Below are 17,707 nucleotides of genomic sequence, written 5' to 3'. Positions count from 1 at the left end.
TGATAAATCTTTTAACCAAGTCTTTTAGCAGTGCAAAAGTAGAACTTTTAGTAAAAACTGTCACCTTTTCATTCCTCCTCTTTCTTTCTCTATGATGACTGGTCCAGATACACTAAACAAATACTTCAAGGTTCTTGCCTCCCCTGTGTCAGAACAATCTGGTCGACCAGACCAAAAGAGCCCTTCTCCCTTTCTTTGGCAGTACCTCCCTGTTCAATAGACCGGCACTCACCAAGGTATCCACTAAGATCACTGACCCTATTGACATTAAAAACCCCTCAGAGATCAACTGGAGGTGGGGTGGGCACAAAGTCACACACTTAATAAGGGAGCTTGTGTCTCATGCAAAGAGAGCTTTCTGCCTCACAGCTGAACCAGAATAAGGCCATTTGATCATTATCCTAAATTCTGACCCACAATTGAAATCCTTAGCATTATTTAGTGATAATATACACCTTTATAAAACATCAAAATGCCCTGAAATACTAATTGGCATAAATTAATTAATAAGTCTTACCTGACAATTTCCAATTTGTGCTCTCTGTCCGATCCCAAAAAGTAAATTCAGATTCAAGAAAAGTTGCGCAGATGCATATTGTCCATTTCAAGGTTGCAGATGGGCCGTCATCCTTTTCCTCTTTTCTTAATGGGACCGGCATCCTTCTGTTGTATTTATAAGCAGAGTTGGGATGTGGGAGGACTATCAGTGTTAGGCACCTAAAGGTAGCGGAAAGGAATTACATCAGTGGCCCACCAGCATTCATCCCTCCTAGTTATGTAAAAAAGCATTTGTATCTATTTGTCAGTAACAGTGTGTGTGTTGCGAGTGGGTTTGTAAAAGAAAGGGAGGTGTGGGGGGGTTGATAAAATATTCTGTATTCCATCAAAAGTGGACCATGTTTGTATCCGTGTCCGAGTGCGTGCTTGTGTATGTACATGTTGACTGGTTCAGGTCCGATTGAACACTCTAGACAGAACAATATGATCTGTGCACGACGTGACCTTATCGTGTCAGTACAGAATGTCTAGATATGGCCAGATTTTTTCCTCAGAACATGAGCCAGCTCCTTAATACAGGAGTAAGCATGAATTGACTCAGATCTGTATGAAATGAGATGGGTGCTTGGTAATGATAATTTTTAGCATCAAGATCATTTTTAAAAACGTGTAAGGTGTTGGAGTAGATATAATTGTTAAAGTCTGCTGATACTTGCTTCCATGGTGAAACCTCTGTGCTCATTTCACAGAGTTTAGTTTTACTTTTGGTAGATGCTTTTATCTAAAGTGACTTGCGGTGCATTTATGGTACACATTTTTTGTCAGTATGTGTGTTCCCACAACCCACAACCTTTGAATTACTAACACAATGGTCTACCAATTGTTTTACAGTAACAGTGTCGAGCTTAACAGTCTGCGGTTTGTTTAATGTAACTTGGTGATGATGTAAGTCAAGGGTGGGGTTTGTGTGTGTATTTTACTGAGAGTTTTAAAGTGTTTGATTATAAGGAGTTACTTATTTCTGATCTCAGTACATTTGTTCTACACATTAAGATTTGTTCTTAAAATTGTCTATTTAAACCTTTAAATGCCACATTTATAAGGATTAACCATGTCACCGGCAAAACTCTGGAGTCAATTTACTCATGCGATTGAATCCCTAAAGGTAGCACATTTCTCATAAAAACAAACATATGAGGCAAAGTACGTTTTATGAAAAAAAGTAAAGTCTTTATTTCATTTTGCCTTTGCATAATAACAGCATTTAGTTAAAGTTTTTACTATTATTTTTTTTGCATAAAGGGATAGTTCACCCAAAAATAAAATTTATGTCATTTTCTCATCCTCATTTTGTTTTGTTCTTAAAGGATAGCACCACTTTTTTTCAATATTTATGTTCTTACCTCAACTTAGACAAATTTATACATACCTATCTTTTTTCAATGCGTGCACTTTTAATCTTTGTACAGTGCTTTGTGAATGTGTTAGGATTTAGCCAAGCCTCATTCATTCCTTAGGATCCAAACAAAATGTTTATTTTGTGCCACCATACTTACTCGTGTAACTATTCACGTAACAGTCATGAAATAGAGAAAACATGGAAGTGTTTGGTGGATTAAATTCATCCATGTTTGAATCCTAAGGAATGAATGGGCCTTGGCTAGATGCTAACACATTCATGAGGCGCTGTACAAAGATTAAAAGTGCATGCATTGAAAAAGTATCTATTAATTTATCAATAAGTTGAGGTATACGAACATAGTAAAATATTGAAAAACGGTGGTGTTTTCCTTTAACCTGTATGAATTCTTATTTTTTTTTTATGAACACATAAGAAGATATTTTTATAGATCATGGTAACTATTGAGTTCCATAGTAGGACAACAAATATTATAGAAGTATTGTGATAAATGATGAAGAAGATATTTTGATAACTGGTTAGCACCAGTGGCGGCCGATGACTTCTTTTTTCGAGGGAGCTCGATGCGAAGTTCGTCACAACATGTATGTAGCCCGTCATGTGTGTGGTTCCTTTTTTTCAGAATATGTGTTGTGCGCTTTGAGAGATCTTGTGTGCATCACGTGTCATGCCAGCTGCATATGCGTCTAAAGGGTTTATGATAAAAGAGTCGCTCGGGTTTGCCAGATACTCACATAATCTCATGCTTAATCAGAGTTTAGTGTTAAGGGAGTGTTTTGTGTGTATTTTGTGAATGTGAGCGTCTCTTTTATCATAAACGTTTTTGACGCGTGTGCAGCAGGCACTTATTTTGACAAAACACGTGATGCCCAAAGGATCTCTCGACAAGCAGAACACATATTTTGAAAAAGAGAACCACACACATGACACTTCGAACACTTTTTTTTTAATTAGCGCCCCTCGGATGAGCAGTCACGATTCCATCGTATTTGTTTTACAGAAGTCAATGGTTACAATCAGCTGTGTGCTTTCCATCATTTATCAAAATATCTTCTTTTGTGTTCATCAGGAATTTCATACAGGTTTAGAACAACATGAGGATGAGAAATGTTTTATTTATATATAGTTTTTTTTTATTTATATATAATATAGAATTTATAAAAATATAAATAAAGGTATACACACATGTAAATGTTTCTTAAATACATACATGAATGTTTGTGTATTTATATATACATAATAATTACACAGAGCACAAACTCACATGTTATGTAAAAAATTACTTTTTTTTGTATAATCTATTCTAGATTAATCTACGCCCAGTCCTAATTTTTTACAGTATACACTAAAGTACTGTAGTGTTTACTGTAGTTAACTGTAATATAATTCCTAGATACGGCAGTGTTTTTGAACTAAACCATAGTAAATATTAAAGTACTACACTATTTACTACAGTTTATCAGTTGGTTCAACAGAATAACATACAGTATTAGTACAATGTGTAAGAATTACTATAATATGCTGGTTTACTATACTAAAGTATACTACAGTATTTTTCATGAGAGATAATAAATTGTATCCATTATTCTCCACACACAAGCACGCACGCACACTCAAACACACGTTGATTTTAACACAACATTTGTCGTCCAGCATGAACTTATTATTGTTGTTTAATGTTTTTGGCTAACAGGATATTCAACTCTATTCTACTTTTATTTTATTAAACTCTCTTGCTGTCGTTATCAGATGACTGACGTTAGGCTGTCATCTGACGTCACTTATGTGACATCAAAGAAAGATATAACGCAAATTATGCAATTTTATGTTGTGGTGGCTCATCGTAAAATAGTTTTGTACTTTTTCCTTCCATACAGTCATGCTCGCTAGGTAGGTGTAAGTCAAGAACAATGTGAATATGTATAAAACATAGACATCGCAAGCTGCTAAACAAACATGCCTTTACAACCGAGTCCCACCTGAGTGAACCTTGACCAAAGATAAAAGACTTCCTGGCAATTTTAACGCATACAGAAGTTACCACACCATAAAACGCGAGTAGAAGTAGAACGCGACGCGAGAGCATTCATGACGCGTCGCGCTGCGTGACGCTTTTGTGGTCCTAAACTTAATCACAATTGCATGGACAAGTGCTAACGCGGTCATAAATTGTAGTCGTTTTGTTGAAGTGAAAAACGTTGTATTTAAGCTTTATATGCAAGATTTATCTCGATTGGTGTTTACCTTTCTGGCTTTTACTCGACAGTCGGGTTGTGTGTTAAAACACAGGGGGGCGTCCTATCTAGACAGCATTTTGGGCATATAGACTTGTTCCTAAGCTCGCATGACTCTCAAACGGTGCTCGAAAATGCCTATGCTGCCTAAATTGCTGTCTAGGTAGGCGGCTCAGGGTTTGAGGCGCTGCCCACATCTCAGTTCCGCAATGTGAAGATTTATATGTGTAAGTATGTGAGCAGTTTCTGTCATTATTGGCGATATGGATCTTAAAAGCGAGCTGCTGAAGTCCATCTGGTACGCGTTTACATCTCTGGAAGTGGAGCAGTGTGGAAAAGTGTCCAAATCTCAACTTAAGGTCAGATCATTTGTATACAGGTCACGACTTGAATTATGTTATTAGAAGTTTTCTCGGATACAGATATTGTAACAGTTTCTTTGATGGTCTTTCATTTTATTTTATACACTGAAACTGTGTCCATTTTATTGTGTTATGTGTCACATTTGTTCTGAGAGATAAACTGAATGTTACTAAGGAACAATGTTGTTACAATATTAGTCACCTCAATACAAATCATTCATTTCGAAATTAATTTTTAATCATGCAGTCATAAATTATCTGAGATCTGTTTGCCTGTGCCAGTTGTTTATTAGGTACTGATGGGGGGATGTAATGGTTTAAAGTTAAATACCAGAGGACGCAGTCGGCATGCAGAAATCTTTGACAGTCTTTCTCATGTATAAACTTGTCCCACATTGGCCCTTTGCTTAAATACCCATGCATACACAGACATGGGTCCAGACATGTTAGGAGTGATGAGAATATTTTGCTTTTCTCAGGGGTTACATGTTTTTTATAATCAGTGTGTAAATGGGGGGTTATAATTGCTAGTTTTGATTATTGGAGGGGTTTCCTCCCCCCAAATCCCTCCCGAAATTACACCCCTGCACCCTGCATTATTTAGGTCAGTCTAAATGCCCTTTGCATAACAAAAAACAAAGTCTTGTGATAGCATCAATAAACCAGCATTTAAACCCTGTTTATGATTGGATTAAAAGATGAGGATTAATTTATCACGTGGATGTGTCATGCATATGCTGTTGCCAAAATGCATCGGCTTTCATGAAAATGTTCACTACTTGATGTATGATAACTGGTAGCTTTAACATTTCTGACACAATATGCAACACTTTCTACTTTTACATAGCAAGTTTCACTATAGTTGCATGTTGTTTCAATACACTCTTAAAACGGTTAACACATACTGTGTCTAGTTAGCGGCAACACATTTAATGACACATAATTTGTTAAATAGCATAACAAAAATGTTGTAAAAATGAACACATCCTTTCTTACAGTGTAGTCCCTTAGTTAGTTTAGGAAATGTAAGTCGTTTTTGCAAACATACCTTACAAAAAACACTATTGGTGTGCATCTTGCGACAAAACAATGGCACCGATATATGTTAAAGGGACACTCCACATTTAAAAAAATATATATATACTCATTTTAAAGCTCCCATTGAGTTAAAAATTGGATTTTTACCGTTTTGGAATCTATTCAGCTGATCTCCGGGTCTGGCGCTACCACTTTTAGCATAGCTTAGCATAATCCATTGAATCTGATTAGACCATTAGCATCGCGCTCAAAATTAACCAAAAGGTTTCGATATTTTTCCTATTTAAAACTTGACTCTTCTGCATTGTGTACTAAGACCGACAGAAAAGTAAAAGTTGCGATTTTCTAGGCAGATATGGCTAGAAACTATACTTTCATTCTGGCGTATTAATCAAGGACTTTGCTGCCGTAACATGGTATGACGCAGCGCCCGAAAATAGTCCCCTGCTATTGAAAGTTAATAAGGGGACTATTTTCGGCTGCTGCGTAATATCCTCCTGCAGCCATGTTACAAAAAATATCGAACCTTTTTTTGTTATTTTTAGCGCAATGCTAATGGTCTAATTAGATTCAATGGATTATGCTAAGCTATGCTAAAAGTGGTACCGCCAGACCCGGAGATCAGCTGAATGGATTCCAAAAAGGTACCAATCAAATGTTTAACTCTAGGGGAGCTGGAAAATGGGCATATTTAAAAAAAAGTGTAGTGTCCCTTTAACTCTTTCACCGCCAGCGTTTTTAAAAAAAGTTGCCAGCCAGCGCCAGCGTTTTTCATGATTTTCACCAAAGTTTAATGCCTTCCAGAAAATGTTCTTCTTTAAATTTATAAAAATACAATATACCAAATGAAAGAACAGACCCTCTGCTTTCAAACAAAAAAAAACCGTTTCATCCTACCTTCAGTGGTTCTTTTGCAATCAGCTTTTGAATATGGGTAGGTTTCTGCAAAAACACCACATTTTAAGCAAAAAGCAGAGATAATTCCATTTTTGTGACGGACTTTTCATAGAGATCCCATTCAGAGCGATCTTTCAAACAGACACGGACATGCAGCCGCTTGCCATAGGGCAATACTTCCGGGTTTAAAAAGTTGCGGAAGGCCACCTGGTGGATAATAGCGGTATTGCGGAAAGACGGAAAATCTCGTCATTGGCGGGGAAGCCTTTTCTCTTAAATGACGAGATATCTCGTCAATGGCGGGGAAAGAGTTAAGATACCGAACAATATGTTTTTAAATAAAGGCAGCTCAAACATGCATTTTAGTCTGAGATTTGGACAAGCCCTGTCTGGGAAACCGCCCCATAGACTTACCTTGGAACCCTTACATTAACTTGGCCAGTTTATGAGCATTTTTCACATGACTAGCTAATAAAACAATAGCAATTACTGGAAGCTCCTGAGATACAGTATGACACAAATCATGTTCACTTGAATTAAATAACTAAACTAGAATTTAACGACAACTATAACCATTAACTAATCTCTAAGTGCTAAATGTTAATATGCTATCAGTTACTGTATTTTCTATACATACATTTTCAATATAACACAGCCTCCTTGTAGCTTATTGCATAAATGCATGTGTTTTTCTCCTGCAGGTTCTCTCACACAATCTCTATACAGCTCTGAATATTCCTCATGATCCTGTGGCATTGGAGGAGCACTTTAAAGACAATAACAATGGGCCGGTGTCCAGCCAGGGCTACATGCCTTACCTCAACCAATATATTGTGGCAAAGGTGCAAAACGTCTCCAGAATCGCTCACAAGAAACGAAAGCGATCCAAATTCAATTTCAGATCACTGAGCAATGTCTAAAATTTGGATGTTTTTTAGGCCACAGAGGGGACGTTTAACAAGGAAATCTTTGATGAGCTCTGCTGGACGATGACTTCAAAGAAAAACTGCAAACCTAGCAGTTATAAGGGCTTGTGTTCACAGAGAGACTGCTTCAAGCTATTCTGCTTGTTCAACCTGCTTTCTGAAGACCGCTACCCATTAGTCATCATTCAACCGGAGGTGAGTGACAGAAAACGAGAGAGAGGAACAGTTAAAAAATAACTAACTAAATTTATTGTACATATACATAGACTCTGGCCGACACTATATCCTGAGAAACCAAACAATATAGGTACTTTTAAACATATTAAAGCATTCAGAAGGTTTAATGTGGTTCATGTGTTAAAAACACATCACCTGGGTATAATCAAAACTACAACCCCTCAATGTATGTTTAAACCAAACCCCTAACACCACAAAACACTTGTTAACCTTTATTTAAATCAGATGTCTCTTTTGTATGAAAAGCTGCAAGAATCTTAGTTTATTATTTAAGTAGTGTTAGGGTAAAGCAATGATGTTGCTTTTTCACATGCAGTTGTCTTAAGGAAGGAAGTGACATGGCAATTGGAACGTTCCTAAGATAACATCTACCAAAGACAGTTTTTAATCAAGCAACCACATTTGGGGGGGATTTTGTAACATGCATTTTGCTTCTCTACTGTATGTATGTACTGTAATATGTTTATGTTCTCTCACCAACCAATCTTCACGCAATGCCGTTTTTTTTTCAACATAAAGCTATGAAAATTTTACCTTTGAAAATACATGAGATATTGTTTAAAATGTAAGCATCATCTTTGGAACTGTTATGATCAGTCATATCAAGTCATATCATACACTGTAAAAAAAATTAAACGTTTATTACAGCTTTGCAGCTTTTCTTCAGTGTTAATGACGAATATTTGAAAAAAGTGCTTGGATGCACAATAAAAATTTGGGGGGTTCATAAATCTGTCATTTTAAAAAAACTTGGTGGTCCTAAAAATATGCTGCTTTCTTTCATGCATCTTAAAATTTCCAATAACATGTGCTTTTCCTGAGATTCATCTGCGTGTTATAACAAAGCTTATTTTTGTATCCGATGTGCAAACTAAATTCAGTGTTTTTTAATGTAGTTGGAATACCTGCTGAAGAAAATCCTTTGTGCAATGAACCAAGAGTGGGATGGGACGTTACTAGATGACCTTCTGTCCCAGAATTCAGCTCTTCAGGACGGAATGTCTATATGGGAATTCCTGGAACATCTGAGTGCAGGCCGGCTTTTGCATGTTGAGAATAAAGAGGCTTTCAGTTTGGCTGTGGATGATGTTTTTATGGAGATGTATCACAACATCATCAAGAAGGTGATTATACTTTTTCATTCAGCAATACAAATGTATTTATTTCTGTATTGCTGTATCTATTAATCGATCTGTCTGTTGAATTGTGTGACCTTCACTTCCTGTATCGTCACAGAAACATTTTATGTCACTTTTTTTTAAGTTATGTGTTACTCAAGATCTCCCCACTTCACCTTATTTGCCTTGCCTTCCAGGGTTACCTGTTAAAGAAGGGGCATGTTCGCAGAAATTGGCAGGAGCGCTGGTTTGTTTTAAAACCTTGTAGCCTGACATATTATGTCAGTGAGGACCTGAAGGAAAAGAAAGGAGAGATTCCACTGGAGGAGGGCAGTGTTGTGGAGGTGCAGTAGATCTGCTTTGTCTTGACTACAGTCTGAAGTTAGATTCTGTGTCTCATAACACCAAGTTTTCTCATTTCTGTTATCAAATTCAGAATCTTCCTGATAAGGAAGGCCGGCGCTGTCTGTTCTGCGTAAAAACTGCATTGAGGACGTACGAGATGAGTGCTTCAAACTTAAAGCAAAGAGTAGACTGGATGCAGGGTGAGTGTACGATTAGTTCTTATTTAGTTGTTATTTACAAATGTATGAAAATAAGTATGACTTTTATTCCCATGTGAAACACAAAAGGTGTATATTTAAACAATATCATGGCAGGTGTTTTTCATATAGTGGTAGTGAATGACCTTAAATTACTTAAAGGTCACCTAATATGAAAAATTCACTTTTATATGTTGTTTGAACATTATTGGGCCTTATTTTAACGATCAATATCTAAATGGGCGTGTCCGAATCCACTTTTGCTAATTTAACGACGGGAAAAATGGTTTGTGCGCCGAGGGCATGGTCGAAAAAGGTAGGTCCTTTTTTTAATGAGTAATGGGAGTATTTTGGGCGTAACGTGCAATAAACCGATGAGAGTCTCAGCTCTCATCCCCTTTAAAAGCCAGTTGCGCTGGCGCTATGTCTAATACCTATTTAGATGACGGACTTTGTAAACTGAAAAACTCAGCGGAGGAAGAAGATCCCCAGTTTAAGATTAATGTTTATTAATAAATTAAAAATAATTTACAAGTATGTAAGAAAAGGTTTGTACTCTAAAAATACTTTATTTGTAACAAACAGGAGATAAAGAATTTTCAAACGGCTCTCCGCATGTTTCAGCACTTGGAAAGCGTCAGTTTTTTTTAAGCATTACTTAAAAAATGTTTCTTATCCCACCATATCCACAGGTACAGAGTCATCATATACAATAAATAGGTAGCATTTAAAAAACATTTAAAAACAGATGCATTTGTTTAAAGCAAAGCATTTATTTACTTACCAGGCTGCAGGTGAAGCAGCTCTTTCTGCCTTCTAATGTCTCATAATCGGTCCTCATTTATGTCCAAGAGACTCAATAATAATCTTTTACATTTCAATCCTTTAATCTTTCATATTTAAAAGCGTTTTTGTGCTGCTGCGCATTCATGTATGTGATAAGCAAACCCGCATTGTCGTCCCATTTATAGGCGCATATTACTAATGCGCTCTTTAAATAACAAAAAACATATTGCGCAATTGACTTTAGACCAGGTTTTTGTTGGTCAATGGCGTAGTCTATTTAAGTTGCCTCAAAATAGCAACGCGCCAACAATGCGCCTGAACACACCTTGTTTCAGACCAGAACGCCCATGAGTGCAAAAGGGGGCGCAAATGCATTTGCTATTTAAACAACGTGGCGCTAAACGTGAAAATGATAATTGCGCAAGGTGGAAACTAGCAAAAGACACTTGCGTCGCGCATTGCGCTGCATTGCGCCGGGTGTAAGAGAGAGCCCATTGTGTGTCGCATGTGTATGAACACAACCACCCTGCCCAAAAATCTACCCACTTTTTTATTTAAATCATAAACAAGCTGTTTTGGGACATGCGTTTTCTAAGCAGTGCAGGCCCCGCCCACAACCACCCAAAAACTACAGTTAGGTCATCATTTCTATTTTAAATCTTCTTTACATAATTCATTACTGTACATTCTTTATAAACAATGAAGGTAACTGTCTTATTAAAATCAGTGTATCTTTGCGGTATAAATAACAGTAAACGAGGAGGAAGGTAGCAGCTCATTAGCATTTAAAAAAAAAAAAAATTGGCAAAAAATTTGTCTTTTCAACATGGTGTAATTAATGACCTGTAGGATATTTGGACCTGAAACTTTACTTGCACATTCTGGGAACACCCAAGACTAATATTACATCTTATAATATTCATATTAGGTGACCTTTAAAAGCACTAAAAGTGGTCAAATCATTCTGAAAGTTTATATGAGAAACATTTTTTTTCCGCTTTTTGCGGGTAATGAGAAAAGTAGTATCTTATTGTAAAGTGTGACCAGATCCGTCTTTTGAAAATTCCCCTTTATTTATTCCTTTAAAGGCTGATGTCTTGGTCTGTTTTGCAGCTATACAGACGGTTTTCAGACTGAGAGCTGAAAGGAAGAGCTCTCTGCATTATGACCTGAAACTAAACAGACGCAAGCAGAGAGAGACCTTTCAAAGAAGCCAAAGCAACCAGAGCAGCAACAACGAACCAATTGCAGATGAGAAGCAACCCTCTGCCCCAGAACAGCAGGGGGAGACAGAGAGTTTGGATCAGCACATTGAAAGCATCATTCAAGTAAGTTAAAGGGGAACATGGCGAAGTGATTATGGCTGTGTTTGATGTTCAAAATTGCTTTTACTATTTATGCAAATATAGTTGGTATACTATGGACAGTGTGCGATTTGTCGCATACTAGAATGACCTAATACATTTGCAATGATATGCTATATGCAAAAGATCACACTGCGTGTGATATCCCACAATGCAATGCAATTGACTTTATTAGGGTATGATAAATGAACCAGAATAATATAAGCAGTATATATATAAGTATGGTAAGGAATATTAAATATTGATTTAAAATATTTTATTTGCTTATTTTTAATGAATGCAGACCATTAGCGAGCAAAACCCTTTTTTTCAGTTTGGAGATAAGACAAGAAGTTGAAATGTCACAAACACACTATTTGGTTTAATAATGTGGAAATATAATGTCATATATGTTATTTAAATACATTTTTATATTGAATTTTTGTGTAATACTAAACTGTACCTGTCAAAATTATTAGCTGCATCTAGGTTGCCGTGTGTTATTAGTTTTGAGTGGTTGTTATATTGGAATAATAAGAAACCTGGAAATGTCGTGACTGAACAATCAGAATCAAGCATTTCAACGGGCCGTGTAATAAGAAGTGTTAAGCATTTCATAATGTGTTAGTATTTGTGTTTTAAATTAGTTAGTAATATACAGTAAATACTTTACACTTAGTGGTTGTGCACACCAAAACTTTTAAACGCGTCTGAAAATGTATGAAGGATGCCAAATGCCAGCTGTTTTTTCATCTGAGTGACAGCTTTCTTCAGCCGAGGGCTTTCGTAACTGTAATACTTGAGCTGTGAGCCGGTTGGTTGCTGTGGTAATATCCCGCCCCTCCTCCACTGTGATTGGACAGCCTTTTGAGAACTGACATTGACGAGCGGAGCTTTTCACCCAAAGTTGAATATTTTCCAACTTTTAGCGGAAGAAAACCGCTAGCTGCTGGCTTTTTTGAAAAAGGCAGAACTTCCATTGGAAACAATTGAAAACATGCGCCAGCCGCGGGCGTAAAAGCTTTGGTGTGCACGCCCCCTTAGTATGTAAAAGAAGGATTCCAGTTCGAACATACCTTATGTTGTTATATTAAGGAGTGTAAGAATAAGAGCATGTGTGTTTGTTTGGCCAGAAACAGAGGGAGGTAGAGGCAAAACGTAAAGAGGAAGAAAAGCACGAACGAGAGCAACTGCAAGCAGTACAGAACGATCTGAGGAAACAACTAGAAGAAGCCAATGAGGTGAGCGACATGATCCCGTCATGCTATATCACCTGTTTACACTTCATCACATAAACTGATTCAATACACATCCATTCAACTATTTCAGATAAACCCTCCCCTAAATGGCACGCAAAAAAATTAAATTTTGATATTAGTCAATGTGGTGCTGTGATTCAACTTTATGCTGCTTGGTTTGAGTCAAGGCATATAACCCGTTATCAATTTTTGAAATCCCTATGAAGAAAATAACTAGGAAAATACTTTTAAAAAAGTGGGCGTCACCCATCATTAACTGTTGGTCATTCTGTAGGCCAGGGATAAAATGGCGGCTACCCTGACGGAGATGGAAAAGGAAGTCCAGCAGCAGAAGAAAAAGATCTCTGAGTTGGAGCTCACGCAACAAAAACTGGAAGAAGCACTGAACACACAGATTCATGCCCGGATGGAGGAAGACAAAGTCCGACATGAACTGGAGAGGTATAACCTGATTCCTTTCTTTTGCATTGGGACAGTAAATGCGGTCTGATTGCAGAGCTCAATTATACCTGCAGGCAACTCGCAGAAGAGCAAAAGAAACTTGCTGAGCTTTTACTACTTCAAGGACAGATGGTAACACCAGCCGTGAGGAGTCAGGAGGAGGTACCACCCCAGGACTCTGCTTCAACCTTAATACCACCTACCAATCAGCAACCAGAGGAGAGCAGTCGATGCGATGCAGGGGTGAGAGGCAATGAAGAAGTGGAGCAGGTGTGTGTTTTTACCATTGGTAATCAGTGGCGGCGTTTCACGAAAACCTAGGGTATGGCAAAATTTCATCGTACAAGAAGGCCATTCTCAAATAACGAATCTATTAAAACCACATATGTGTACATACTCCACCAACCTGTACAAAATTATACCAAGATTGCACGGATGTACACTTGCAGACAACAATACGGAAGCAATACAAAAGAAACCCCCCCCCCCCCGCTGACCACCGCCCTCTCTGGGCTACATCTCTTACAGGGATTCCCTGGCTCTGATGTTGGCCCTATCTGTGTTTGATGGTCAAAAATGATATCAAATCAGCAGTATTAGGTGTCATGATGAAACTATTACTTGGTTTCTTATTCATATTTAGTGTCTTTTGTGTTGTTATTGTTTTGGCGCGAGGTAAAAATTAATAAAACTATACTTATATAATGTTACTATAGCTGTCCCATTTAATCTTAACGCGATAAGAAGAACTCGATTATTATTATACTTTGTTCTTGTCAGTACTATATAAAACAGTTTTTTATAAGTGTCAGAGAGATGTTTTTTGCATGCTGCTTATAAATATATCAGTGGCGATATCTCATAACATGTTTTAATAGTCACGTCACGATAAAATAAATGATCAATGTCCACATTTAACAGCTGTGGTGCTTACCTGCAGTTCCACGGTGTTTTCGCTCCAGAAAAAATGATTGTTTAAATTCTTCTTTCCAAGTGTTAATCGTCCACACGATGTGACAAGACATTACTCTCATTAAGTTTAACGTAACATCCAAGAGCGCTGATCTTTGACGGAATAGTCGCTTCCGATTGGGATTCACAGACTGATTTATGAGCTAGTGAACTAATGAGACACACGGAGAGTGTTTAAAAACAGCGCGTCTGTGTTTGTCCGTGTGTGCGTGCAGTTTTTCCATTCAGAGATGAGCCTGTTTAAAGGACCTCCATTCACTAGGTGGCGGAATGATACGAAAGGTGAAGCGGTTACTGTGCCGTTATCAGTAGAATATCGCATAGCTCTTAGCCAATCAGATTCGAGAACCAGAAAGGACTGTTGTATAATATAATATACATAACTATATTTTCAGCGGTGTATGAAGACCTTAGAAAATGAACTGTATTGTTTTATGAGCCGTTTTTATCTACATTTATCCGGGTCACCTTACATGAAATTCGCCATTTTGCACCGCCATGTTTCCACAGTAGCTCTAAATGGACAAACTGCCATCTCAGGCGGCGACATGTTAGTCCTGTGGTGGCTACCGTAGCTTCTCTGTGTTTCGAAAGGGAGGGGTGAGCTATAGACTGAACCATTGGTTGCAATTCGCGATCTCAACTCTAGAGGTCGCTGAAATCTACACAGTGAACATTTAAAAGCGCATATTCATAAATGTGACACTGGACCACAAAACCAATCGTAAGCGTTGATTTTTTAAAATTGAGATTTATAGATAAACTGAAAGTTAAATAAATAAGCTTTCCATTGATGTATGCTTTGTTAGGATATGACATAACAAACGGAATACTGATAAAATCGCATTTAAAGTTCAAGTCCAATATGAAGTCTTTTTACCATATATTAGTAATGCCATAAAAGAAAAATCTGTCATTTTGATCCATGCAATGCATTTTTGCATTTTGACTTACGACAGATGTTCTGCACAATAAATGTTTATTTAGTTTCACCAATTTTCTGTTTGTCTTCCATTTACTGGAATTACATTTGTGTTATATTAGTGTCTTATCGACCAGTGTGCCACATTGCTTTTTTAATTATGCCCCATATCAGTCGACCACTACTATGTAAGTCATTGTATTTAAATAACAATTACCCATTTGTTGTTAAAGGCGCTACCTACCCATGACCCACCCACCACTTTTTCCCCAACACAACCCAACAACCAGCCAGCAGAGGAAAGCAGTCAACAAAGCACAGAGGTGAGAGACAAGAAAATAACCTTGGTATGAAAATATACAGAGGATAAGGATGTTTTGTCAGGCTGTTACGCTTGTGTAACATGTAAAGATTTCCCAGAGGTCCTTATAATGTATAATGTACATAAAATATTAATTTGAGAAATGATTATATAAAAGGACTAAAGGAAAATTTGCATTCTATGTAAAACACATAGGCACATGGTTGTGACATCATAACCCAATTTTGCAGGATGTTTTTTATTGGTGTGGGTGGACTTGCACAATCCTTCGGCACCACAATGTTCACTTTAAATACAGAGTCACATTCTCATAGTGGATCTTAGTCTCTTTTTTATCTGTTTTTACAAAGGAGCTGGGGACTCAATCTACTGCCACTCTGATACTGAAACAATGGAAAATACAGCTCAACCGTCTCATGAAACCTATCACACCAGGAGGTGAAACACCAACACAGTATCTTTATTCCATTTGATCACATTGTATCTACAAAATCATCAACATCATTTATGTTTATTCCTCTTTGGCTAACAGACAGAGTTGAGCATCTCCCAGTGAAGCCCACTTGTCCCAGGCAGGGTCAGGCGCTTACCAGCACAGAGTTCATCACTAAGGTTCAAACAGGCATCACTCAGGAAAAGGGAAATAGTTTTAACCCATCACAGCTCCAAGAAGAGGAAGGATAAGGTTTCTATATCTGCCCAGAGCTTATGGAAAGTGCCTATTTTGTACAGCTGGCTTTCTTTGTGTTTGATGTTGGCGTACACTGCAGTAGAGCCTTATTTGATATACTGTATGTACATGTGTATAGTCTTCTTTCCAGATACATTTATTTTTATTATATAATAAGTGTTATGCATAATATAAACATTAAGAATTGCTTTGGGAGACATTGTGCTGTTGATGCCAGCAAGCATAAGTCATGCACATTAATGCTTTACATGCTCTAAATAATGTATCTATTTGTATGCATCTACTGTATTTTTTATTGTGTGTAATTTTATGTGCAGTCAATAGAGGGGGCACTTGATCTGGCTGCAGTTTCACATTTCTTGGGTCAAAACTTACTGCATATGTGACCATTCGTAAACCAGTCATAAGTGCCACGGGTATATTTGTAGCAATATGCAACAATAGATTGTATGGGTCAAATGTATAAAAAATTAAATGCCAAAAATCATTAGGATTTTAAGTAAAGATCATGTTTTATAAAGATATTTTGTAAATGTCCTACTGTAAATATATCAAAAATGTATTGATTATTAGGAATATGTGTTGCTGATAGCTTTTTCTTTTTTTTGCACCCTCAAAACGTTGTTTCTCAACCAAATATTGTCCTATCCTAAAAAACTATACATCAGTGGATGGAAATCTCATTTATACAGCTTACAGATGATGTATAAATCTCAATTTTAATAAAAACTACCCTTATGACTGGTTTTGTGGTCCAGGGTTGCGTATATATTACTGTATTATTATTTTTTAAGTGTTGTGATTCCTAACCCTGTGTATATCACAGGTGTCCAGGGAATTTGAAAACATCCAATCAAATGTTTTTTTTTTTTTTGCTAAAATGTTTTGACTTGCATTGACTAATGTAAGAAGCAGAAAAAGTGATACCCCATTTTAATGCTAATAAGTGAAAATAATCATACAGTTTATTTTTAGATCAGTGGAGACCGACCAGCTAGAAAGCACAGTTCAGTTTGTGGTTTTGAGGCTTCTATTCAAAATGAATAATGATTCGCTCTGTTAGTTTTGGGTGGTAATCAACAGACTGACTGTAAATGATATTTTTAAAGAAAAGTTGTGGCAGTGATTTTCCAGATACAAATCTTTTCTCCTTATGGTTTGGAGTTTTTCTACCTGCGTGTCTAGAGATTCAAGTTTGTGAGGAAGTGCATTGTCGGGTCCAGACATCAAATACGATCGAATGTGATACATAATCCCTTATATTACTATTTATCTAATAACATATACGTGCATAATTTTCCAGCATATTGCAATTTAATCTGCATGTGAAAGCCTTAATATCTTTAATATTGACTGAGTACGGCCATGAAATCAATGAGATATATAATAAATAGATTATAAGACTTTACCCTGGATTTCACAGACAGTCACATATTATATGTATCATTTACAGTTTAAAAAAAAACAAAAATGAAGTGGCTGAACTGAACGTCGGTCCATATTAGACAAGCATCACTCCCCATCATATATTATTTAGACTTTCAAAAACTAGAAAAAAACCAATTTCAGGGACTTCTTTAATAAGAGCCATTGTTAGGTTGTGACATTTTATAGGTTATGAAAAAGTAAGTTAATATAGGAATAATAACATGTTTATAATAGTGTGTAAACACTCTTGCTTGTTTCATGACTGTCTATG

General features: G+C 36.9%; 1 protein-coding gene across 3 annotated transcripts in view; it reads left to right on the top strand.

Moving 5' to 3' along the window:
• def6c (DEF6 guanine nucleotide exchange factor c) overlaps nucleotides 1–17,707 on the top strand; it is a 20,972-nt gene extending 3,265 nt beyond the window's left edge. Inside the window, exons 1-13 of one of the 3 annotated variants that reach the window (XM_065268479.2) lie at nucleotides 4,063–4,511; nucleotides 7,151–7,291; nucleotides 7,388–7,570; nucleotides 8,509–8,736; nucleotides 8,928–9,074; nucleotides 9,167–9,275; nucleotides 11,172–11,386; nucleotides 12,541–12,642; nucleotides 12,935–13,101; nucleotides 13,176–13,371; nucleotides 15,229–15,318; nucleotides 15,668–15,755; nucleotides 15,850–17,707. In XM_065268479.2, coding sequence (XP_065124551.1) covers nucleotides 4,416–4,511; nucleotides 7,151–7,291; nucleotides 7,388–7,570; nucleotides 8,509–8,736; nucleotides 8,928–9,074; nucleotides 9,167–9,275; nucleotides 11,172–11,386; nucleotides 12,541–12,642; nucleotides 12,935–13,101; nucleotides 13,176–13,371; nucleotides 15,229–15,318; nucleotides 15,668–15,755; nucleotides 15,850–16,001 — 1,914 coding nt within the window. In that variant the 5' untranslated portion in view covers nucleotides 4,063–4,415 and the 3' untranslated portion in view covers nucleotides 16,002–17,707. Of the gene's footprint in view, nucleotides 1–4,062; nucleotides 4,512–7,150; nucleotides 7,292–7,387; nucleotides 7,571–8,508; nucleotides 8,737–8,927; nucleotides 9,075–9,166; nucleotides 9,276–11,171; nucleotides 11,387–12,534; nucleotides 12,643–12,934; nucleotides 13,102–13,175; nucleotides 13,372–15,228; nucleotides 15,319–15,667; nucleotides 15,756–15,849 lie in introns of those variants that run through there. The other 2 variants (XM_065268478.2, XM_065268480.2) reach the window with 2 other exon arrangements.

This window comes from Paramisgurnus dabryanus, chromosome 1 (assembly GCF_030506205.2).
Source record: "Paramisgurnus dabryanus chromosome 1, PD_genome_1.1, whole genome shotgun sequence".
Classification (NCBI taxonomy): Eukaryota; Metazoa; Chordata; class Actinopteri; order Cypriniformes; family Cobitidae; genus Paramisgurnus; species Paramisgurnus dabryanus.
The sequence above is the reverse complement of the archived record's forward strand: the minus strand, read 5'-3'. Positions and strand labels throughout refer to the sequence as shown.